This window comes from Schistocerca serialis, chromosome 4 (genome assembly GCF_023864345.2).
Source record: "Schistocerca serialis cubense isolate TAMUIC-IGC-003099 chromosome 4, iqSchSeri2.2, whole genome shotgun sequence".
NCBI lineage: Eukaryota > Metazoa > Arthropoda > Insecta > Orthoptera > Acrididae > Schistocerca > Schistocerca serialis.
Window position 1 is genome coordinate 671,964,996 of NC_064641.1, and position 25,431 is coordinate 671,990,426.

At 46.9% G+C, this 25,431-nt stretch overlaps 1 protein-coding gene and 1 pseudogene across 1 annotated transcript in view; both read left to right on the plus strand.

Annotated features, from left to right (window-relative positions):
• LOC126473146 (potassium voltage-gated channel subfamily KQT member 1-like) overlaps positions 1-25,431 on the plus strand; it is a 1,059,334-nt gene that overhangs the window by 515,365 nt on the left and 518,538 nt on the right. The window contains exon 4 of the mRNA XM_050100004.1: positions 8,725-8,894. Coding sequence (XP_049955961.1) covers positions 8,725-8,894 — 170 coding nt within the window. The remainder of the gene's footprint in view (positions 1-8,724; positions 8,895-25,431) is intronic.
• LOC126475960 (5S ribosomal RNA) lies at positions 21,125-21,242 on the plus strand (annotated as a pseudogene).

A 25,431-nucleotide genomic window follows, 5' to 3' on the forward strand; every position in this document is an offset into this window, starting at 1 on the left:
ATCTTCAGCTCACTTTCCCCCTAAATCGTCACTATTGACATAGCTCTCCGGCATAGGAATAGCACCCAAGAGTTGGACGTAATGGGGAAATCCTGTAACTCAGGTGATCGTGTAGATCTTACAATAACATTTTCTTCGGGAAATTTAGGTCTCCTGTTTGTCGTAGTGCTGCGGTGGTGTAATGGTCAGCATTCCTACCTAATAAGCAAGGAGCCCCCGGTTCAAGTACCGGCCGTGGCACAAACTTTAATTCATTTATTCAGCTTTCATCATTAACGTAGATAAAGATGAAACTTAAATGTCTCGAGGAAAATTTAATTATAAGCGATATATTTGCCTGGAGCTAGTGATAGAGGTTACCAAAAAAGGCGGTCCGTCATAGCTGTACGTTCAACAGCATTATCGGACATTTAGTACTGTGAATTTTAAGCTCTCAGTGATATAAGAAGACCAACACAGCAGAATATTGCAAACCACTGTGTGGATAGCTAATTATGCTGTGAGATTGAACAAGATGAGATATGAGTCGTCATTATCGCCGAGAAGTCGACTTGGAGTGATCCAATCGTTGGAAGTGCGAATCGTGCGTCTAGAAAATGACCTCGCAGTTCAGAAAACAGTTATTGCTAGAAGAATAACGGGATGGCCACCTAAAAATTTTTTCAAAGATTTTTGGGGTAAAATCTTCTAAAAAGTGTAGAGATCGCTTGTAGCCGCTAACTTCGTTTATTGCCGAATCATGGTAGAATAGGCTTCACGATAATGAATCGCATCTACAGGCTAAATCTACAACAACATACAGACGAATTAGAGACCGATAAATTAAAAAACTAATAGTGCCTGCTGTGAAAGCGATAGAAAAGTATTCACTTGGCTAGATTACATTAAGCGATTAAACCAATACGGTCTTCCAACGTTCTATAAGGCACATATCCTAGTATCATCAAATGGAATGGATGATGAAAGTTCCATCAGTAACTTCGAGTCATCACTGGGGGACATACTAATTTGATCTGAAAAATAAGGAGAGTAGGCGGAAGAACACGAAACTGTGGCATCAGACTCCCGTAAATATAGTACGGTAGCAACTTAGCAGTATTTAACTCCTCATAGCAGTTAGAAAACCAGCCATCTCCGCTGCGATGAAGAAGTGATAACATAGCGTGCAGACGCAGCCGCTAGTAATTCGTAGCGTGGCGGGAATAGACACGTGCCGTGACTGCCGCACGACTTCCAGTAGATGCCGGTAGATGTTATGAGGGTTGTATAAGACAGTAGTACCTCATTTTTCGGATGTTGGGAGTCGTTTGACAAATGAAATAAATGTCTATAATTTATACAATAACAACGGGTGCTTCGATCGGACTCTATATTTTTTTAGAATATTTTTGTCACAACAATTTTTTGAGATATTTCCAACTTTGTAGAACCGGCCGCAGCGGCCGACCGGTTCTAGGCGCTACAGTCTCGAACCGCGCGACCGCTATGGTAGCAGGTTCGAATCCTGCCTCGAGCATGGATGTGTGTGATGTCCTTAGGTTAGTTAGGTTTAAGTAGTTCCAAGTTCTTGGGGACTGATGACCTCAGAAGTTAAGTCCGATAGTGCTCAGAGCCATTTCAACTTTGCAGAGACTAAGCTGAAGTTGTCCATACAGATAATGTATATGTTGAGGAATAGACAGTGCCTTCAAAAGCAGAACATTAATAGAGATGAAACATGAGCAACAGAGTGGAACCAAATAAAATCAGATGACGTTGAGAGATCTAGAGTAAGGAATCGGAGCTAAAGTTAGTGGCTACGTTTTTCAGTGTGGGAATCAAAACAACGGCAGAAGTCAAGACCATAGAAAATACTGACTGTCAAATACAAGAAACGTTCGTCTGAAAAATAGAAGTATTTTAACGTCCAATGTAATTTTAAATGTTAGGAGGAATTGTTTTAAAAATGATGCATTCGACTGGGAGAGACGTTTACACTGATCCACGATCCAGTCGGGATGATTCCTTGCAACTGCATTCACAGCTGGTGACATATTTCGATCAAGATGGGAACACTTAGTGGGTGTCTGCTGTAGAGCCCCATGTTCAACAATGTGCTCTGAACTGCTTGCTCCGAACGACTAGTGCCTGCACCAACTTGTACTCTGCTCCATCTGCTAAGAATGCCGCCTGTTCTACTTTACAAAGCGGGCAAGCCTCTGAACTCCACGTTCTGTGATAAGGCGTGGACTTGGTTCAAATGGCTCTGAGCACTATGGGACTTAACATCTGAGGTCATCAGCGCCCTAGAACTTAGAACTACTTAAACCTAAAGAAACCTAAGGACATCACACACATCCATGCCCAAGGCAGGATTCGAACCTGCGACCGTAGCGGTCGCGCGGTTCCAGCCTGGAGCGCCTAGAACCACTCGGCCACAACGGCCGGCGGCGAGGACTTCCAACAATTTTCAACTAATCTACTTTTACAGTTCTTCGACCAGATTATATAGAAGCTCACGATTACAGGACGCGAACAGCTAACCGGCTTTGCGGTTTTCGACATGCCACTTATTTCAGTGTTCAGAGGCTGGGCAGATAGATGGAAACACCAACAACACAAAACAGCACCTTGCCTAATACGGTGTAGGAAACCCGCTGGCATTCAAAACAGCATGTGGATAGATACAAGTGATCTACAGATTCCAAGGACATCTCATACCATTATTCGTGCAAACTAGTGACAAGTTGAGGTAACGATGATGGAAGTGGACCGAGAACATGCACGATTCTCCACAAAATAGATGGAAAACTTCAATAACATTGAGACCTGGTAACTGCGGTAGTAAGCCTAGACGCGACAATTCGTCCTGGTGTACACTAAACCAGTCCTATACAATGTGAGCAATTGGAACAGGAGTTCTGTAGTCTTGGAACACAGCATAACCGTTGGGGAACAAATATTTTACCTCAGGATGGACATGATCAGCCAAACCGTCACATACTCCTTGGAACTCATAAGATCTCTTAGAGTAAAAACGGAGTCCTTGGAATACCATGATATGGCTGCCCAAATCATCACGGAACCCCCGCCAAGATTCGCTCTTGGAAACAAGCAGTCTCTGCACAGTATACCCGGGACGATATATGCCAGATATAAACTCAGTCAGAGGTTGGAAACAGTGTGAAACAAGACTCTTAAGACTCTTCCGACCAAATTATTTCTTTCCTTTGCTCCATAGTCCAGGTTTTATAACTTCGGCACCCCATTTTTCTGTTAAGCGTATTTCCATCACTGATGAGGGGCTCTGGAATTCTGACACATCCTGCAATTCCCAACGTATGGAGCTCCCTTCATGTTGTTTTGGTGCTGACAGGGTTCATGGGTGTGATATTCAGTTCTTCAGTGACTTTGCAGCCGTCGCCCTCTTATTTTCCGTGAAAATCCTCTTCAATGACCGGTTGTCACGGTTACTCACCAAACAGACTTCCGACTGCGTTGTGACTGAGTGAATGGATCGACGACGAACTTGAACCTGTGTGATGAGACGTTTTTCCTATTCCCGCGTGTGCGGCATAGACATTCAATACGGCACCCCTTGGAACACCAAACAGTTCGGCTCCCTTGGTTGCGAAAGAAGCCATCATACGAGCACTAACAATATGCCCACGTTCGAATCCACTTATCTCAGACATTATGCACTCACAACTAAATTGAACAGCGTTCTGACCACGACTCACATTTGCAACATATTGAGGACATTGCACAGGAGCCGTTCGCGGTTAAATACAACAGCACCACCTGCAGTGTTGGGTAGCATCTGGATCCATATTCAGGCACGCGTATCTCGCCTTGTCTCTATACGTTTGTCCAACCCCTGTACGCCCCATTGGTAGAGTAACTCCCCATTCGTCTTTGGTCCGCTAAATAATTTTCCTAGTGCGTCAGTTGCTGGCAGCGATACCGGGCGACTTTGTCTCGCGGTAGGCAGTGCTCAGGGTTGGAATACACGTGAGATTTTTTTTCCTCTCAAACAGTTTGAGACTCTCAGTTGGTACTTGCGGAATTGCGTACACTAGTTACTGTCTAATGTGTACCTTTAGTCTGTTCTGTCGGACATTTGCGACGAAACAGACACCATACATATGTGAAATCAAGGCTACGATATCTACATCTACATCTACATCTATACTCCGCGAGCCACCTTACGGTGTGTGGCGGAGGGTACTTATTGTACCACTATCTGATCCCCCCTTCCCTGTTCCATTCACGAATTGTGCGTGGGAAGAACGACTGCTTGTAAGTCTCCGTATTTGCTCTAATTTCTCGGATCTTTTCGTTGTGATCATTACGCGAGATATATGTGGGCGGTAGTAATATGTTGCCCATCTCTTCCCGGAATGTGCTCTCTCGTAATTTCGATAATAAACCTCTCCGTATTGCGTAACGCCTTTCTTGAAGTGTCCGCCACTGGAGCTTGTTCAGCATCTCCGTAACGCTCTCGCGCTGACTAAATGTCCCCATGACGAATCGCGCTGCTTTTCGCTGGATCATGTCTATCTCTTCTATTAATCCAACCTGGTAAGGGTCCCATACTGATGAGCAATACTCAAGAATCGGACGAACAAGCGTTTTGTAAGCTACTTCTTTCGTCGATGAGTCACATTTTCTTAGAATTCTTCCTATGAATCTCAACCTGGCGCCTGCTTTTCCCACTATTTGTTTTATGTGATCATTCCACTTCAGATCGCTCCGGATAGTAACTCCTAAGTATTTTACGGTCGTTACCGCTTCCAATGATTTACCACCTATGGCATAATCGTACTGGAATGGATTTCTGCCCCTATGTATGCGCATTATATTACATTTATCTACGTTTAGGGAAAGCTGCCAGCTGTCGCACCATGCATTAATCCTCTGCAGGTCCTCCTGGAGTACGTACGAGTCTTCTGACGTTGCTACTTTCTTGTAGACAACCGTGTCATCTGCAAATAGCCTCACGGAGCTACCGATGTTGTCAACTAAGTCATTTATGTATATTGTAAACAATAAAGGTCCTATCACGCTTCCCTGCGGTACTCCCGAAATTACCTCTACATCTGCAGATTTTGAACCGTTAAGAATGACATGTTGTGTTCTTTCTTCTAGGAAATCCTGAATCCAATCACAAACCTGGTCCGATATTCCGTAAGCTCGTATTTTTTTCACTAAACGTAAGTGCGGAACCGTATCAAATGCCTTCCTGAAGTCCAGGAATACGGCATCAATCTGCTCGCCAGTGTCTATGGCACTGTGAATTTCTTGGGCAAATAGGGCGAGCTGAGTTTCACATGATCTCTGTTTGCGGAATCCATGTTGGTTATGATGAAGGAGATTTGTATTATCTAAGAATGTCATAATACGAGAACACAAAACATGTTCCATTATTCTACAACAGATTGACGTAAGCGAAATAGGCCTATAATTATTCGCATCTGATTTATGACCCTTCTTCAAAATGGGAACGACCTGCGCTTTCTTCCAGTCGCTAGGTACTTTACGTTCTTCCAGCGATCTACGATAAATTGCTGATAGAAAGGGGGCAAGTTCTTTAGCATAATCACTGTAGAATCTTAAGGGTATCTCGTCTGGTCCGGATGCTTTTCCGCTACTAAGTGATTCCTTCAGAACAGGTGAACACCAAGCTCAAACTCGTAACAGTAATCGGCTAAATGCCGCGAGTAATGAGGAAACTGAGCAGGGGCACTACATCAGTACCGTGTGGTTAAGTCGAGAATTTGTATCTGGCGAAATACGTGCTAGAGTAGTCTGTGCAGTTGTATTGAGCACCGTGTGCAGATGGTTTCCGGAACGGTAGCTCAGCGTCTTCGGTCAATTGCTTAGCTGCCCTGTTTAATTAGGAAACTGAGTGAATGGATCAACGATGAACTTGAGACGTCCGCCAAGAACAAATACAACGAACAATTCGAGATCAAAGAAAATAAATCGGTGCCTACTGGCAGCTATTGTCTTTTAATTCATTTCGGTCTACTGTCTGACAGCTACTTGAGAGTAGTTTTGAATTGTCTGAGAGTCTTGCGAGAGCAGTTGTTGTAATCGTTTGCAGACAGCAGGTGAGAATGTTTGTGAGAGCTGAGATATCATTCTCCGCGAGATTTATGTGTGGTGTTTTGTGCATGAAGGAAGAGGTTGCGATGTAAGAGGATAAAACTGTTGCTGCACTTTTAACACTTTTCGTACAATTATCTCATTGTAGAGTTCGTGATGGAAACAATTATATCGAAACTTTACGAGAATTACACCGTTAAAAATGGAAATAATATTCCTCATAATTGGACCCCAAATTGGTAGGCTAGATACTGTTATGCGTAAATCCATTGGTGTTTAAGGCAGACTGCTTGTGACACTATGATTTCTAGCATCAGGAATGTTTATTCTCTGTAATATTTGGTAAAGTTACAACTGGCATGAATTAACATTATATCAGATTTCATCTCCATACCCACACTCGTTCAAAAGCAAAATAGGGCGAATATGTGATAAATAAAGCATTTCCCAACATACCTTTCTTTGAACATTTTTTTATTTGCATTGAGTTAAAGAACAAGTCGTAAATTCCTGAACGTCTTTTCTTCAACACCCAATCTAGAAACAATCAATAAACACCACGCCATACAAAATTAATGCTATAGATGTATTAGTTGAAGTCAAATGGTAATTTTTCGAGTTCAAAAACAATTACTTTCAAGCAAAACTCCATTGTTTCCTCCATGTTAATTAATCTATGTTATAAAATTACTTAGCTTGATTCCTTGACCTTTGGATATTCTGGTAAATTTCGTCTGTGGGGGTGTTAAAAACCGTAACCACTTCAGCTAACCAACTTCCCCATCTTTTCTCGGTTCCTGTAGTCCAGTAAATGTGTATTGGATATCGCTGGCCTGTCCTCGTACAAACATATTAAATGCACAATTTTATCCTGAGCTCTCTTCTTAGCAGCTTTGTTAAACCCTTTCTTTGCCGACAAATTGTTGACATTCACTTCACTGTGAGTATCAATCGCAATAGCCTCAACTGTCCTGAGAATGCCATCACAAATTTATAAAGCGGCTTTGTGCAGTGCGCTAGTCTTCCATTCACATTTACGTATTCACTTGAGATCTAGTCTCTTCAGCAGCTTTGGTTTTATTTACGTTTCTTAACTGTATATAATATGTCTATGCTGTTATTATATGTTATTTGCCGTGTAGCGCTGTTCAAGTATAGAACTTTAGAAATTGGCTAACTACCGGTGATGTTCCTTAAGGAGGATAAACGGGCGAACTCTTTGCTCATAAGCAAGCCACGGTTACATATTATGGCTCAAAACACTCAGTTTACTGGATACTTTTGTATAAAGTGTGCATGAGTACGGCAAATTACATAGTCAGGGTATAGCAGCGTACAAACTGTGAAATACGGCACAAATCTGAGACGCAATTACGGCTGCTCAGCGCTCTCCGAGTACTCTCGGCTCCCCTTGCAATGCCTGTGTAGTTTTTCTTGTCCGAGAGCTGCGGCGAGCAGGTCTAAAGACACATGGAGATTGCCGTCTACACGAGACGCCTAAACTCGCAAAGCGCAACTATCTGAGATCTGGCCCCACTCTCGGACACTGCGAGCAAGCTGACTTTCGGCTGTGTTCACACGACGTTACTCGCAAAAGCTCTCTGTGAATGAAAAACTCTCACGTGTATACCTAGCTCAATGTTTTGGCACATCAGTGTATTTTCCCTTAGATCAGTGGCTCCCAACTCGGAGGTGATTACTCCCTGAGAGGTAAAATAAAATTTTCTCAGGGGTAAAAACTAAACGATCCGATTCTGTTTGAGCTACCAAACTAAATTATTTTCAAAAGATCATTAATATTATCATAATTTTGTGAGACTCGGATAATAATTATATAAGTTACCAATAATTAATTTTAGGCAGTTAGTAGCATTAATGCGTTAGAGGTTGCAGGTTCCTCACACTCTCCGCCCACTGTACACACTGCGTTGTCCTGTACATCGCTGGTGATAAAAGTAAGACGTGTACCTAACAAATGCTAAATATCTAAGAAAATGTGTTCTCCATGTTGTAGATAATACCTGCAGTAGTCCAGAAATGCTTCATTACTTGCTTCGAAACACACATATGAGTTAACTGACAGCAGTAACTTCATAAGGGCTACTATAGTATGTACACAGAAGTTTAATAATAATAATACAGGATTTACATAAAGTCCGGAAACACTTTCAATTATTTACTGTACAAGAACTAAAAACATTGGTCGGCAGTGCTACCAAGAACTCCCTCTCAGATAAGAAAACGAACTATCCTTCGTATTTCATTCTAAGACTCCCTCCTCCCTCCCCTCCCACTTTACACACACACACACACACACACACACACACACACACAAACTAAATAAAGTATCTTTCGTCTTTCACCATTTTAAAAACAAAAGTGTTCCAAGAAAAGTCTTTCATTCTATAGATAAGTCTAAGTTGGTGATAATGTGGGAGAGGGGGGGGGGGGCAAAAGACGGCAGGAGAGGGAGATGGCGGGGGTACTGGCTAATGACTAATCGCACTCAGGGGTAATGATCTAAGAAAGATTGGGAACCACTGCGTTGGAGAATGTACTGGCGTTTGGTGTTGCACACCAAGCCCCTTTCCTAGCATCCAATGTCTGACGCGCAGCCTTTGCGTGATGTGTGTACAGACGTGACGACCATCTTCGCAACGATGGCCGTGCTGTGCGCGAGCGGGCCGGCGTTCGCGGCGTCGGCGCTGCGCGGCCTGCGCTTCTTCCAGATACTCCGCATGGTGCGCATGGACCGCCGCGGCGGCACCTGGAAGCTCCTCGGTTCCGTCGTCTACGCTCATCGGCAGGTAAGCGCCGCACTCCTCTACACCCTTAAACCGTCCTCACATGCGGCGTGGCAGCTAACGTCGACTACGAATGCAGAACTCACCAGCGGCACTTGCCGGCTGCATCTGGCTCGCAAATCACGCACTACATTTATGAAAATGGACGGACGTAAAATTTCTGTGTTATCTCGGTTATACCGCATATTTCTTCCCTTGACCATAAGCTAGTCGTATTGTTCTGTCTTTAGTTTACATAAATAATAACTTCAATATGCATGAACATGTTTTGAGGCGAAAAGGATGATTTCATGCTTAGTCTCTAAGGTCATTGTAACGGTCCAGCTACATTTATATGATCACCACCCACCTATGTTCGACTTCAGCGTGCAATAACCATTCACAGGCGGCAGGTGGCAGCACTGGCGGTGGAGTGTATATACGGGGTGGTCCAATTGTAGTTTCGAGTGAGTTTATCTCGAAAACTATACATCGAGTTAAAATAGTGGGTAAGACAAGTTCTTAGACTCAAAAGGGGGACATCAAAAAATAATACACGTGACCTCCAGCCCCCGCCCCCTTGGGAGGGGCGGGGGTAACTTTTAAATCTTAAATGGAAACACCCATTTCTTATTGCAGATTCGGATTCTCCATAAAAAAGTAATCAAGTTTTGTCAGAAACATTTTTTTAAACCATTGACAGATGGCGCTGAAAACGAGAAAAATTAAAATTGGGGATGAACTCCGATTTATTTAGAATTATCCGAGAAGTACGCATCAAATCGATACAAAATGTGCACAGATTCTTTCTATACGCGAAATTAAGCTATTGTTTTACAATATGTATCCTACCTGCCACAGGTTTTGATGGAAGGAAGAGGAAAGGTATTAAAATCTCGTTAGGGAACCCTTCACAATTGCGTTACTCACCCAACTGCGGCGCTACTGTGCCCAAACTGTGAACTATGGCTCAGTATAAAGGTCGGCGGAATGTGATCAGACGTCACTTCTCTTTCAGATTGTGAACCGTAAATATCAGCTGACGAAAGTAAATTATTCTTTATCGAAACATGCCTCACTATTCTCGTACAGAGATTGTTGGCATAATGTTAATTTTAGGTGAATGCCATAACAGTTACGCTGCATCCCCCTGCGGGTTCGGGGGTAAGAATAGGCCCACGGTATTCCTGCCTGTCGTAAGAGGCGACTAAAAGGAGTCTCAAACGTTTCGGCCTTCTGTGATGGTCCCCTCTTGGGTTTGACCTCCTTTTTTTTCCAAATTTCTGTTGTTAGTGCGTGCCATTTGGGGAAGGACACCTTACGTGGTGTTTTTCTATTGGTCCATCATGCTCCACCATCTTGCATGTTACCTATTGTCGTGTGCGGGGGGGGGGGGACTACGCCCAACATCTTCTGGGTTGTCTCCTTCTCGTCTTGTGTGCACTCTTCTTCTTAGCGCCCTCGACAACTGTGGACCCTTTCAGTACCTAAAATCCAGCACGGTGGCCAGTCCGTTGTGGTGGGGTCGTCATGTACTCTCTTGGTGGTAGCCCCCTGACCACGCAGGGATCGCACTACAGATGCCAGAGCTGATTCTTCCCCATGCATGCCAAGGAGTATGTGCCCATCTTGTCTGGGGCACGGGGACTCCGGGCAACGGGATATCGGCCAGGTACCCGTTGCTTTGGCTGGGTGGTGTCCTTGGGGAGAGCCCCGTTCGGAGTAGGTGGCATCTGGGCGGATGTGGCGCAATGAAGCGCAATAAATCACACCAAGCTGGTGGTCGCACGGCCACCAGCGTCTCTAAGCGAGGTAGAGTAGACTTTGATGCTGTGCAATATGACCCTCAGTCGTTCCCCTCGTTGGCTGTGCCATGGGAGCGACGCCGATCTGGTGCCAAGCGGGAGCCTTACGTACTGCAATACCTTGTCTGCAGCAGGTCTGATGGTGACTCCTTTCTTACGACGAAGCCTCTGTTTTTTGTGGAACACCTGGAGGATAAGTTTGGGGAAGTGGCGGGGTTGTCTAAAATGAGGAATGGGTCCATCCTCCTCAAGACGTCCTCCCCAGCCCAGTCCCGAGCGTTGCTCTTGTGTGATAAGCTGGGGGACGTCCCTGTTACCGTCACTCCCCACAGTAGCTTAAATATGGTCCAGGGGATTATTTACCATCGTGACCTCTTGTTACAATCCGATGACGAGCTGAGAGCCGACTTGGAACGACGTGGTGTACATTTTGTCCGTCGTGTACATAGAGGTCCCAAGACTAACAGGGTGGCCACCTGTGCCTTTATCTTGGCCTTCGAGGGTGATGTCTTGCCCGAGAAGGTCAACGTGATGGTTTACCGTTGCGACGTCAAGTCATACGTCCCTCCCCCGATGCGGTGCTTCCAGTGCTGGATGTTTGGGCATATGTCCTCCCGTTGACCATCCAGCGCTACATGTTGAGATTGCGGACGCCCCTCTCATCCCGATTCTCCATGTGCGCCTCCGCCTGTATATGTCAACTGTGGGGAGCACCACTCTCCATGCGCGCCGGATTGCCCCGTTCTTCATAAGGAGCGGAAGATCATGGAATTTAAGACTCTGGACCGGCTTACTTATCAAGAGGCAAAACTGAAATATGAAAGGTTGTCTGCTGCTTCCATTCGAACATCTTATGCTGCAGCCACGTTATCATCACCCACGCGAGCGACGGTTGTCGCCTCAGCTGTGCCGCCTTCAGTGGGCCCTCGGGGCCGTGTATCTCTGTCTGCCCCCCTCGTGTCTGGGGGCAAGCCTTCCTCTGTTGCCCCCTTAGCAGTTGGGGGCAAACCCTCTTCTGTCGCTCCCCCCATGCTTACTTCGGGAGTGACATCTGCTCCACAACCGGGAGCCTCGATCCCTCCCCCTCCTTCTCTGCCGGCGTTGCCTCTGCCGGTTCCTCTCTCGCGGAAGGGGTCCCTCGGGGCTCTCCCTTCCTCTGTTTCTTCTCCTACCCAGCCGGATGTCAGCCAGTGGCTGAAGGTTCCGCCACCTGCTGGTCGTAGGGCTTCTGCGTCATCGTCAGCCTCCGACGCTCCTTCAGAGAAGCTCTCCCAGCCCTCTCACCCTAAGGGCCGACGTGAGAAGAAGGAACGGCATGTGTCCAAGAAGAAGGACGTTCCGGCAGTTTCAGCACCGCCTGCTGTACATAGTCCTGGCTCCGGGGATGAGGTGGAGATCCTCGCCTCTGCCGCGGATCTCGCCCTCACGGAACCCTTGGGGGCCTCTCCTATGGACTCAGCTGACTCTCCCCCGGTGGCGGCAGTTGGCTCTGAGGCGCTGTCTGCCTCTTAGTCGCATTCACACCCTCCCAGTCCCTTCCTGCTTCCATTCTCCAATGGAACTGCGGCGGTTATTTCCGCCACCTGCCTGAGCTCCGGATGCTTCTGAGTGTTTCCCCTGTTCTCTGCATTGCTCTGCAGGAAACTTGGTTTCCTGCAATGCGGACCCCCGCCCTTCGCGGTTATCGGGGATACTATAAGAACCGTGCTGCCTCTCAACGAGCATCAGGTGGGGTTTGCCTCTTTGTTCACCACTCTGTCTGTAGCTCGCCAGTACCCCTTCAGACGCCTTTAGAGGCAGTTGCTGCCAGGGTTGAGCTCTCGCCGGCTATTACTGTTTGCTCTGTTTACCTTCCTCCAGATGGGGAGCTTCCCCGACATGTCTTGGCTGCGCTGCTGGCTCAACTCCCGCCACCATTGCTGCTTCTGGGCGGTTTCAATGCCCACAACCCTCTATTGGGTGGGACTGTCTCTGATGACCGCAGTCGGGCCGTGGAGCATTTGTTGGCTCAGCTCGACCTTAGCCTCTTGAACACCAGTGCTCCCACGCATTTCAGTGTGGCCCATGGCTCGTTCTCGGCCATCGATCTCTCTCTTTGCAGCCCCGGACTTGTCCCATCCCTCCACTGGAGGGTGCACCCTGACCTGTGCGGTAGTGACGATTTTCCCATCTATTTGTCACTGCCCCAGAGTCATTCTTCTGGGCGCCTGCCCCGCTGGGCTCTCCATAGGGCTGACTGGGCGGCTTTTACTTCCACTGCAACCATTGAGTCTCCCCCACAGGGTGACATTGACGAGGTGGTCCGCGTCTTAACCACGTCCATTATTTCGGCGGCCGAGGCTGCCATCCCCCGCTCTTCTGGCCTCCCTCGGAGGAAGGCTGTACCCTGATGGTCGCCGGAGATTGCTGAGGCTATTCGCGACCGTCGGCGGGCTCTCCAGCGTCATAGGCGGCACCCGTTTCTAGAGACCCTCATCGCCTTTAAGAGGCTCCGTGCCTTGGCCCGTCGTCTTATTGCACGGCGTAAGCAGGAGTGCTGGGAGAGGTATGTCTCATCCTTGGGTTCCCATGTCTCCCCCTCGCTAGTGTGGTCCCGGATCCGGCGGATTTATGGATACCAGGCCCCTATGGGTGTCCCTGGGCTCTCCTTGGACGGCGCTGTCTGCACAGACGCTGCCGCCATTGCTGAACGGCTTGCCGCGCACTTTGCTCAGAGCTCTGCGACTGCATCTTATCCCCCCGCCTTTCGTTCTCTAAAGGAGCGAGCCGAGCGGACGCCGTTCTCATTCCACACGCGTCGTTCTGAAAAATACAATGCTCCTTTCAGCGAGAGGGAATTCCTCGCTTCCCTCGCCGATTGCCCTGATACAGCACCAGGACCAGACTGCATCCACATGCAGATGCTGAAGCATCTCTCCAGGGACTGCCAGAGACACATTCTCGCGATATTTAATCGCATTTGGGGCGAAGGCGTGTTCCCGTCGCAATGGCGAGAGGATGTTATTGTCCCCATCTTGAAACCTAGTGCAGACCCACTGGCGGTGGACAGCTATCGTCCCATTACCCTCACCAACGTTTTGTGCAAATTGCTCGAACGTATGGTGGGGCGGCGTTTGTGTTGGGTCCTTGAGTCGCACGGTCTCCTCGCTCCATCCCAGGGTGGCTTCCGTCGGGGCCAGTCTGCAGCAGACAATTTGGTGCGGCTGGAATCTGCTGTCCGTATGGCCGTTGCCCGACGTCAGCATCTCGTTGCTGTATTTTTCGATCTGCGGAAGGCGTATGACACCACTTGGAGGCATCACATCCTTGCTACGTTACATGACTGGGGTCTTCGTGGTCAGCTCCCGGCTTTTCTTTAAACCTTTTTATTTCGCCGCTCTTTCCGGGTGCAAGTGGGTGCCGCCTCTAGTTCCTCTTATATACAGGAAAATGGGGTCCCGCAGGGCTCGGTGTTGAGCGACTACTTATTTCTGGTGGCCATTAATGGTCTGGCTGCAGCCGTGGGGTCGTCGGTGTCTCCTTCTTTGTATGCCGATGACTTCTGCATCTCCTTTAGCTCCATGACTACTGGAGTCGCCGAACGCAGGCTGCAAGTAGCCGTTCGCAAGGCAGCATCATGGGCTCTGACTCACGGTTTTCAGTTCTCTGCAGTCAAGACTCGAGTTATGCACTTCTGCAGGCGTCGGACGGTCCACCCTCATCCTGAACTTTACCTCGACGGCCACCTCCTTAAAGTGGTGGAGACTTGCCGCTTCTTAGGACTCGTGTTTGATGCCCGGCTCACGTGGGTTCCTCATCTTACTCAGCTGAAGCAAAAGTGCTGGCGGCACCTCAACGCCCTCTGCTGCTTTAGCCACACATCTTGGGGTGCAGATCGCTGCACGCTGCTGCGATTGTACGGAGCCCTTGTGCAGTCCCGGCTAGATTATGGGAGCCTGGCCTATGGGTCTGCATCACCCTCAGTGTTGAAGTCATTAGACCCCATACACCACTGTGGGGTTCGGCTTGCAACTGGCGCTTTCCATACGAGCCCCGTGGATAATCTACTGGTGGAGGCCGGGTTCCCCCGCTGCGGATTCGCCGCCATCGACTCCTCGCCGACTATTCTGTCCACGTGCATTGCTCTCCCGGCCATCCCAATCATCACCTGCTTTTCTCTGCCATGGTCCTCCATCTGCCCGAACGGCGACCTAGGTCTGGGCTTTCCATAGCTGTCCGCGTCCAGTCCCTGCTGTCCGAACTAGGGTCATTCCCTCTTCTGCCTCCCTTCCGGATCCGTGCACCTATGCCTCCCTGGTGTTTGCCCCGGCCGTCCGTCTGTCTGGACTTGGCACAGGGACCCAAGGACTCGGTTCCGCCTGTGGCCCTCCGTCGCCGTTTTCTTGCGCTCCTCGCCTCATTTCCGGGCTGTGAGCCTGTCTACACTGATGGTTTCCTGGTTGATGGTCGCACTGCCTGCGCTTTTGCTCACGCTGCCCATGTTGAACAGCGCTCCTTGCCGGCTGGCTGCAGTATTTTTACTGCAGAGCTGGTGGCCATATTGCACGCTCTTGAGCATATGCGTTCCTGCTCAGGTACGTCCATCGTCATCTGCAGTGACTCCCTGAGCAGCCTCCAGGCCATCGACTGCTGCTATCCCTCTTCTCCTCTGGTGTCCTCTATTCGGGAGTCTGTTTCCACCATTACCCGCTCTGGTCGTTAGGTGGTCTTTGTTTGGACGCCAGGTCACGTTGGCATCCCAGGGAACAAACGTGTTGACAGGCTGGCCAAAGGAGCGATCGGCGCCCCAGCTTTGGAGATCGGCCTTACGGCTCGCGATCAGCAGCTGGTGTTGCGCCGTAAGGTGCTTGGGATGTGGTCTGTTGAGTGGCGTGGCATGACAGCCCCGAATAAACTGCAGGCTGTCAAGGAGACGACCGATGTGTGGCGCTCCTCCCTGCGGGCTTCTCGCAGGGACTCTGTAATCCTGTGTCGGCTGTGCATCGGCCATACCTACCTGACGCACGGCCATCTCTTGCGTCAGGAGGATCCCCCCTTGTGTTGGTGTGGGTACCAGCTGACGGTCGCCCACATTTTATTGGAGTGTCCCCGACTGCGCGCCCTCCGGCAGTCTTTTAATCTCCCGGGCACTTTGCCTTTGATTTTATGCGACGATGCCTCCATGGCTGACAATGTTTTACGTTTTATCCGTGGTAGTCCTTTTTATGGGTCCATTTAGGGGGTCCTGCACCTTTCCCTTTCTGTGTCTTTTGTCCTCGCGTCTCTCAATATTTGTTGCTGTTTTGGTGTGTCGTCGGATGGTTGACTCTTTCCCTTTTTTTGTTCTTGTGGTCCGTCAGCCAGTCTCCGGCCATCTTCTTTTCTTCTGTTTCTTTCTGTTTTGTGTTCGTCTGTACTCTTCTTTTCTGTAGTTTTCGTTGCCTGATTTGTGTTCTTTAGCGCCTGGGGGGGGGGGGGGGGGAGTCTCCTTCCCTTTGGGGTTTTACCTGCTTCGTGCACTTATGTCTCGCCTGTTTTTGGAATGGGGGACTGATGACCTTAGCAGTTTAGTCCCCCTTAAACATCCCAACAACCACCACCAGTTACGCTGCAGGTGCGTAATTGTATGCTGATCATTTCCCAAACAGACGACATCCAAGTGAAAATATTATTCTAAATTGCACTCAGCGAGCTCGAACTGGATACATGCACCGTCCACCTCGTCATCGCGAATACAATGAAAATGACGCTCGTACCCTTACCGTTCTCGCCTGTGTTCAACTGGATCCCGAAATTAGTAGTCGTGCGATTCAAAGACAAACTGGAATACCGAAATCAACTGTTTTGAGGATTTTGAAGGCACATAAACAAAATGCATATCATATCACGCGGCCACAGGAATTAACACCGAAAGATACGCAAATACGCGTGCATTTCTGCCAATGGGCAGAGATGGCAATGATTTTTTTAGGTACGTTATGTTCACCGATGAAGCCACATTCAAAAACAATGGCGAATTAAATCGTCATGATTGTCATTATTGGTCTCCTGTCAATCCACATTTGCACAGATCCCTTGACAATCAGCACAAATGGTAGTTAATGGTCTGGTGTGGAATTTTAAACGGTTATGTACAGGATGGGCGCTTGGGCAGGCGGTGGGCGTTGTGGAATAATAAGGTAATTTTTAGAGAAAGGCCATTTATTGGCTAATGCATGTTGAAAGGGGATACATAACCCTAGGGAGGTAACGGTGAGCCAGAGCTTATAATTTGGCGAACATTGTTCGCGAAGCTACCGAAAGTGGTTGTCTGCCAAAACTAATTCCACAGTGCCGCAGCACCGGGAGAAGCGGGAGATGTTCAATGCTGCAGGGCGCGCATCCGACTCGCGGGAGAGCAAGAATACGAGAGAGCGAGCCCGGCCACGGGCGGCCGGGTATATTCGACGCACCACGTGGCTTCCTCCGCCTTGATTGGTCAGGACCGAGCAAACCGTGCGGGCGGCATGGAACTTCCCAGAGCGTTGCCTGCTAAGCTACGCCTGGGGCGGCGTTACCTCGTCAGCACATGAGAGAGGCGCGTGATCAAGGTGCCCTTCCTCGGTGCTGACTTCCTGTTGCTAAACCGTGAAACGAAAGAATTTACAGGCAGCTAACACTGCCGGCCGTGGCTTGGCCGCAATGGAAAAATGAAGTTACTGTTTGGGTGCTCATATAATAAAGTAAAATCTCTTACTGTCTGGCTCATCCTTTACAGTTACATGGTAGGACCGTATTTTTTTGACCGAAATGTTACTGGTGGATCTTATTTACAACTTCTCCGCGATGATTTGTTGGAGCTAATGTAAGATATTGATTTAGAAACTAGGAAACGAATATGGTTCCAACAGGACGGAGCAGCTCCTCATTATGCTAAAAATATGCGGAACGTTTTAAATTTACGGTACACTCGTCGGTGGATACGACGCGGCGGACCAATACAGTGGCCTCCACGTTCACCAGACCTAACATGTCAAGATTTTTTCTTGTGCGGTTATTTAAAAAATATTTTTTATGAAAGACAGCCCACAACCCGAAACGATATGGAGTAACGCATTCGAAGAGCGTGTGCAGGCATACCACGGGATGTGCTGCTCAAAACTGTGGACAACTTTCGCAGACGATTGACTTTATGCATTGAAGCAAATGGGGATAATTTTGAACAATTTCTTCATCGCTAATTTCATTAATTAAACACCCCAACATGTGAGAGGCAAAGGGACTCACACTAATGAAGCACCCCAACATGTGAGAGGCAAGGGGACTCAGACTAATGAAGCACCCCATAGGAAAATCATTCTACTACGTCCATGTCGTTGTTCCTGGGTACCGCTAAAAGTAGGATGCAATACATTTTGTACAAAAACAGCTTAATTTGGCGTAGCGAAAGAATTGGTGCTCATTTTGTATCGATTTGATGTGTCTTTCTCGGATACTTCTAAGTAAATCAGAGTTCATCCCCAATTTTACTTTTTTCTCGATTTCAGCGGCCTCTGTCAATGGTTTTAAAAAATGTTTCAGACAACACTTGATTACTTTTTTATGGAGAATCCGAATCTGCAATAAAAATGGGCGTTTCCATTTAAGATTTGAAAGTTACCCTTCCGCCCCTCCCAAGGGGACGAGGGCTGGAGGTCACGTGTAATATTATTTGATGTTCCCTTTTGAGCCTACGAACTTGCCTTACCCACTATTTTAACCCGATGTATGGTTTTCTAGACAATCTCACTCGAAACTACAGATGGACCACCCTGTATAGCGTGTCGGGGGGTGGAAGGGGGGGGAGGGGGCGGGGCAGACGCTGGAAACAGTGCAGTCCTTGACGTAATGCGGAATGCGGCAACTGAGCAAATTATCTGACGCCCAAAAGAGCCTGATCACTGGCCTTCTGGCCAAGGTTGGAAAAATTTCTGAAACAGCTAGGTTTGTAAACGTTTCGCGTACCGCCGTAATTTAAGCATACTGTGCATTGCAAAACGGCGCTATCCAAAAGTAGCGCCGAAGGAACTGTGGGGCACCATGGGCCAAAGATAACAGGGCTGATAGACTGCTCCGGAGATGTGTAAGGACGAATAGACGTGCAATCGTTGAGCTCTAATCGCCCAGAAGAAAGAACGGGCTACCAACAGTGTCTCCTCAACCACCATTCAGCGAACGTTCTGTGTACGGGCCTCCGCAGAAGGCGTGTGATTCGTGCACCCATGATGACTCCTGTTTATCGGCGACAAGGGATGAAATTTGCACATCAGCACCTCAGCTGGACGTCCACTGAATGGCGGCAGATGGACTTTTCAGGTGAAACATGTTTTATGTTTATCATGTTATCGTCGGAGGATGGAGCGTTGTCACCTGGTGAATGTTTTTGTGGCATTTCCAGGATGCTCTCGACATGCTGGAAGACACAGTGGATCAGCACAAGTATACATCTACCCTTCAGGATTACGTCCACCCCTGCATGCATTTTGTGTTCCTTTGGCACGACGGCATCTACCAACAGGACATGCAACGCGTCACACAGCTCACAGTGTACCTGCGTGGTTCGAAGAACGTCAGGAAGAATTTACTGTGTTCTCCTGGTCAACAAACTCCCCAGATTTAAACACACTCAAGAATCTGGGACCACCTCCATCGGGGTGTTCGCGCCATGGATCCTCTGTCAAGAGACATAGCTCAGCTTACCGCAACACTGGAGTCGGCATGGCTCTACATCCCTCTCGGAACAGTCCAGAAACTCACTGACTATTCAAATGCCGCAAAACGTGTTTATTGAGTCATTTGACAGGTGATCACGTTAATATGACTGGACAGTTCCGTAACAAATAGTGAGCCAAAAATTTACTACACTCTTCCCTATCAGATAAAAAGTAATTCATCATTTTCACTTTGCAGTAAAACCCTAAAGTCACTTTTACTTGATTGCTGTTTCTGTTCCATAGGGAAATTTTTAGAACATGAGATATATATGACATGGAAGAAGAACTTGCAAAATGTTTTACTTGAATTAGTGCAACAGGCAGAAAAATTATTTATTTACTACAGTTATATTTCCTGTACTTAATGTGTGTGTGTGTGTATGTGTGTGTGTGTGTGTGTGTGTGTGTGTGTATTGCAGTTCGTTTGTCCATGTTTTCTGGCATGTTAACAAAATCGAAAAAACTTATTCCTGAGAGGGAGCGCTGTTACATTTACATAACATCGAATACTCCACAACTTATATGTATTAAATTAATAAGTAGTACCAGAACATTTTATAAAATGCGAATGTGAACCGTTACAGCGCGGAAGCGTTGTAACAAATGTGTCTGAAGAGGCCGAGGGCAGAATTGCAGTTTGAGTGGGTCTCGATGCTCGATTCCTATTTGAGCTAGGGACATGGGGTCAAAAATTTTTCATTTAGCCCCGACCAGCGGCAGCTTGTATAGCTATTCGAATATCCGACGTACTGTAGCTATGTTACACTATATTAAACAGGGTTTGAACGACAAACAGGAGCTGACACCCAGGCAAATTGTAGGAATCAATTAATTTCTTTTGCAAAAGATTCTAATTCGGCTGAAATTAATGCTCAGCTAATGGCACCATTCGTATTCGCACTCTTCGTGATATATGTTTTACGTACGAATGCCGTCACCCTCGTTTGGATTTTACGTGCAAAAATATTTTTTAGTATTTTTTTAGTGCGCCAGTATCAAACTTTTGCGAATCGGTTCAAATTTTGTAGGAAGATAGATAAATACACATAATTAATGGTCGTCCTGTTGTTTTGCGAAAGTCTTAGGCGTTGCTACAATATAAGGAACGAGGTTTGAAAGGGAATAAACAAACCTGTACCGGATCAGTCGTCACCCGTGTCAACAAAAATCTACACCGGTTGCCAAGCAACGGCGGTCTAATGTCGAAATTATAGTAGAGTAAAAATTGGGAATCAGAATGGAAAATGCTCCTATCGTTGCACGAAAAAAGGCGAATATGCTCTGAGCAGAGTTAGGGATGTAAACGGAGGGAAGTAACTTTTCGTCATATCTGGCAGTTTCAAAGACATTTAAATCAAAACATCTTAAGATATTTGCGCTTCACCAGTGCGGTGAGCTCTCTTAGGTGAGAGGTGCAAAAACAAATCGACGCAAGTTTATGCACTTCCTAGAGTGTGGCCGGCCGGTGTGGCCGAGCGGTTCTAGGCACTTCAGTCTGGAACCGCGCGACCGCTACGTCGCAGGTTCGAATCCTGGCGCGAGCATGGATGTGTGTGATCTCCTTAGGTTGGTTAGGTTTAAGAAGTTCTAAGTTCTAGGGGACTGATGACCTCAGATGTCAAGTCCCATAGTGCTCAGAGCCATATGAACCTTGAGTGTAGTAGGTGCATCTTTAATAGGGGCTAATTCTAGAAGGGATGGATGCGTCCTCAACTTTATTGACTTGTTGTGTCGTATTGCCAACGGCCTTGCCGCAGTGGTAACACCGGTTCCGGTCAGGTCACCGAAGTTAAGCGCTGTCGGGCTGGGCTAGTAGTTGGGTGGGTGACCATCCGGTCTGCCGAGCGCTGTTGGCAAGCGGGGTGTACTCAGCCCTTGTGAGGCAAACTGAGAGATACTTGATTGAGAAGTAGCGGCTCCGGTCTCGGAAACTGACATACGACCGGGAAAGCGGTTTGCTGACCCCATACCCCTCCATATCCGCATCCAGTGACGCCTATGAGTTGAGGATAACACGGCGCCCGTCAGTACCGTTGGGTCTTCATGGCCAGTTCGGGAGGAGTGTGTCGTATTGCACAACATGACAAATGCCATGTTCGATGATATGATGGCATGTATCATGCGACACGACATCGTGTATCATGTTACTTTATTTGATACGATGCGTTATATTACATGATATGTTCTGTTACACAAGCCGTTGTGAAAGGTTTAATCGCCAATATGTTTTAACTAACATTTAATTATAAGAAATCGCACCAATAACAACCCGTGTTTGATGAATCTTCCGTTCACTGTTGCTTTCAAGCAGCACACTTTTATAACAGGGAAGTAATAATACTAAAATAACCGAACACGATAATTCTTTGACCACCAATATGACGCTGCATTTTTCGAGAGATCCTCGATGAGCTGGTGATTTCAAATAGCGTAGCTTCGTAGGATTATACTATAAAACCCAGTAAATATTGGCTTCAGCTGAAAACGACGAAATCCAATATGGCGCTGCTTCTGACTTCGTGAGCGTACGTGCCTCTTATCGGTAAAACCATTCGTTGCACATTGTCGAAATATCGCAGAACTTATTTGGCGTTTCACGCCCGCCAATACTTTTTCACCGTGAAATAACAGGAAATGACGTCACAAAACTCGCGCAGCTCCAAGCGCACGTCATCTTTTGCGCTGTTGTGAGGACGGTTCTACGCTGTAGCCCCGCTGCACGCACACTGTCCTCGCTGCTGGCGCAGGCATTAAGCTGCTCACTTGGTACATTTGCCCTGCAGCTGCTCACGTCACTACCTGAAGCCATTATTGGCAGTGCTGTGAAGCGAAAATGAAGCTCAGTGTATAGACTGAGGTCAGTGATTGGGATTCGTTAGTGATAACAATGTAGCATCTGACAAGGAGGTGGAAGTTTAGGAGTGTACCTATGCACGAAGAATATCTATAAATCTGATACTATGGTGAGGCCCAAAAAATTCTTAAAAATGCAATAAAATTCCTAAAAAATTATATCCTCTATTTGCCACCAGGTAACACCCATTACTGTCGTATCATCAAAGTTAAGCGCCATCGGGCTTGGCTAACACTTGGATGGGTGAAAATGTATCATATCACTAAAGCATAGTGAGGCGATTCACGTGCGTATCTTAGCTACAATACTAAAGATGCAGGGTACAAGATGCGTAACTTCTGTGGAAGACACTTCACTCCCCGGCCAGGCACACCGAGTAGTCGAAAAGAAAACATTGCCACTGTGGCAGAGCTTGTGAAGCAAAACAGGCGTATATCTGTGAGTGAAATAGCAACTATTTGGGATGTTACTGGTGGTTCAAGACACAGAGTTGTCCACGATGGTGCTTCGATTCAATAAAGCTTCCGCAAGATGTTTACCACATCAGTTGATCTTCTAGATGACAGACAGTGGCGTCGATGCCTGTGAGTAAATTCTGCGTTGTTTCCAATTCGAAGGTAACGTATTTCTGAACAGAATTCTTACCGGATATGAAACCAGTGCGCCGGCTGTCAACCACAGGCGGGAAATATCATGCTTAATTTTTTATAGGACGTAAAAGAGGTGTATTTAGAGCATTACATAGAAAGACGATTAACAGTCACCAGTGATTCAACACTAAAATCTGCTACGAAATCACTCTCGTCCACCAGTCAGGACTACACGACGAGGACATCTTAGTGCCGATGTCTCGTTGTAACATGACAATGCTCGTGCCAATATCAACAATACAGGATATGCGATTTGAATGCACGTAACACCCATCTTACAGTTCAGACCGCAGACCTCGGTAGGAGTGACTTACATGTGTTCGGACGACTCAGAGTAGCAATGGTGGACATGCCTGGGGGAAAAGGGGATCGTCCCCCGCCCCCTCCTCTCTCAGAGAAATGAGAAAAATATAATATCATCAGGTATTTTTCTTTCAGGAAAATGATTTAACAGTTGGTATTACGTAGGTTTTTAACAATGTCGGAACTGTAACTTTTGTGCAGGTAGTTAGAAGTCTCCATTCTTCTTCCAAAATATTAAAATTACTCCATATACCCAGGTCTAGAACCCCCCCCCCCCCTCCCTCCTACAAATTATTGTATGGGCGCTCTTGCCAAGTAGCACTTGGAGGCAAGCATTTGAGAGTTGATGAAAACGTGAAAAGCGCGGTACACGAGTGGCTATATCGCACCCAAATGAATTCCTCACACAAGGTATCCATTCAATTCCGAAGCGGTGGAATTCACGCATTACACATCATGCGCAATACGGTGAAAAATGACGTATCTGCATTTTTTCTGTATTACATTTTGTATTACGATAAATAATTGGGGTTTGCCTTTGCGTCACCCTCGTACTTTTACTAGTTCTGCCAAGAGTTAAAATGTTATCTACAGCGCTTTTTCAGACAGTCGCGTATGTTACGACAAAGTTTCCGTATGCAGATAAATTTCCAGTCTACAGTGGTGTGTGTGCTTATTTGTGATTTCCTGGCAGCTTAAGACTGTGTGCCATAGCGGAACTCCGCACTTGGATGTCTACCTTTGGCGGCCAAATGCTCTACCAGCTGAGCTAGCCAAACAAGACTCACCACCCGGGTAGTGAGTCGTGGATAAAGGTCCAAGGTTGGAGTCCAGGTCCGGTTCACAATTTTAATCTCTATTTAAGGTACTAGAGAACTAGACATCGTTAAACATATGGAATTTTGGCCCAACGTTATTGATGAAATATGAGGTAATTAAAAGTCTGGAGTAACAGTTGTTTGTTTTGATCAGTAGTAACTGGTTTCTCTTATGTAACCGTTATTAGACCGTCAGCGTCCTGCCAACTTGAACTGAAAATGGATCAAATGGCTCTGGGCACTATGGGACTTAACATCTGAGGTCATCAGTCCCCTAGAACTTAGAACTACTTAAACCTAACTAACCTAAGGACATCACACACATCCATACACGAGGCAGAATTCGAACCTGCGACCGTAGCGGTCGCACGGTTCCAGGCTGAAGCGCCTAGAACCGATCGTCCGCTCTGGCCGGCTGAACTTGGACTGAAGGTAGATTAATACCTAGGGAGGTAAAAGTCGCATTTTCTTATTTTGCAGACAAAAATTGGTGAGAAAACCGTAATATTAATTAAATAAGTGAAATATATAGTGACAAACTCATGTGGTACGTTAAGCAGCATGCAACGAGTTATTCTCTTCCGTTGTACACGAAGTATAGATTCTACGTGCAATGTAATACAGTTCGGAACTCAGACATAGAATGATTCTGAAAGTCAGTTTGCGTGACGGGCTTGCAGGAAGGAAGATTGGGGGGCAGGGTTCCCGTGGACAATGAGGTCATTAGAAAGGGAGCAAAAACTCTGTGTAAGGAAGGATGGGAATGGATATCGGTCGTGTTCTTTTCTAGGAACAATTTTGGCATTTGATTTTAGTGATCTAGTGAATCCACGGAAAACTTGAAACCGTTTGGCCGGACGGGGATTTGAAACGCGGTCCTTCCGCATATGCGTCTAGTGGGTAAACACTCCACATCACATGGTGGCAGAGTGGTTCATATACGTGGATGACATGTTTATCGCATGCAGTCATACGAAAGGCAGGTCATACGAGTCGTTCAATAACACTAACGTTATCCTTCCTAAGAGAACATTAACGAAGTAGTAAGATAAGTGGTGGACCTTCATATTTTTCATCTACATTTTATTCAGTACTAGCTGAGAAGTCCGACGTTACCCGGGAATTTATTTATATTGTACCCTATTCTTTGTGAACGTGCAATTTATTTTCGATTTACAAAGCTTCTTTGTATACAGGGTTTGAAGTAGTGTGACTGAGGACGTGGACGAAGAGTTTGTTTTTCTTCGAACCACAAAAGATTGTACGAGAAGCAACTAACACTAAGGTTCACGCTTTCAACACGCAGCGTGTGGCCTTGTGTTTTCTTTGTGATCATGGCATTACGTAAGTTCGTCGGAAACTGTACATATTTAAAGCGAAATGGTAAATTGTTAGGTATAAGCGGTATTCGGGTTGTAAA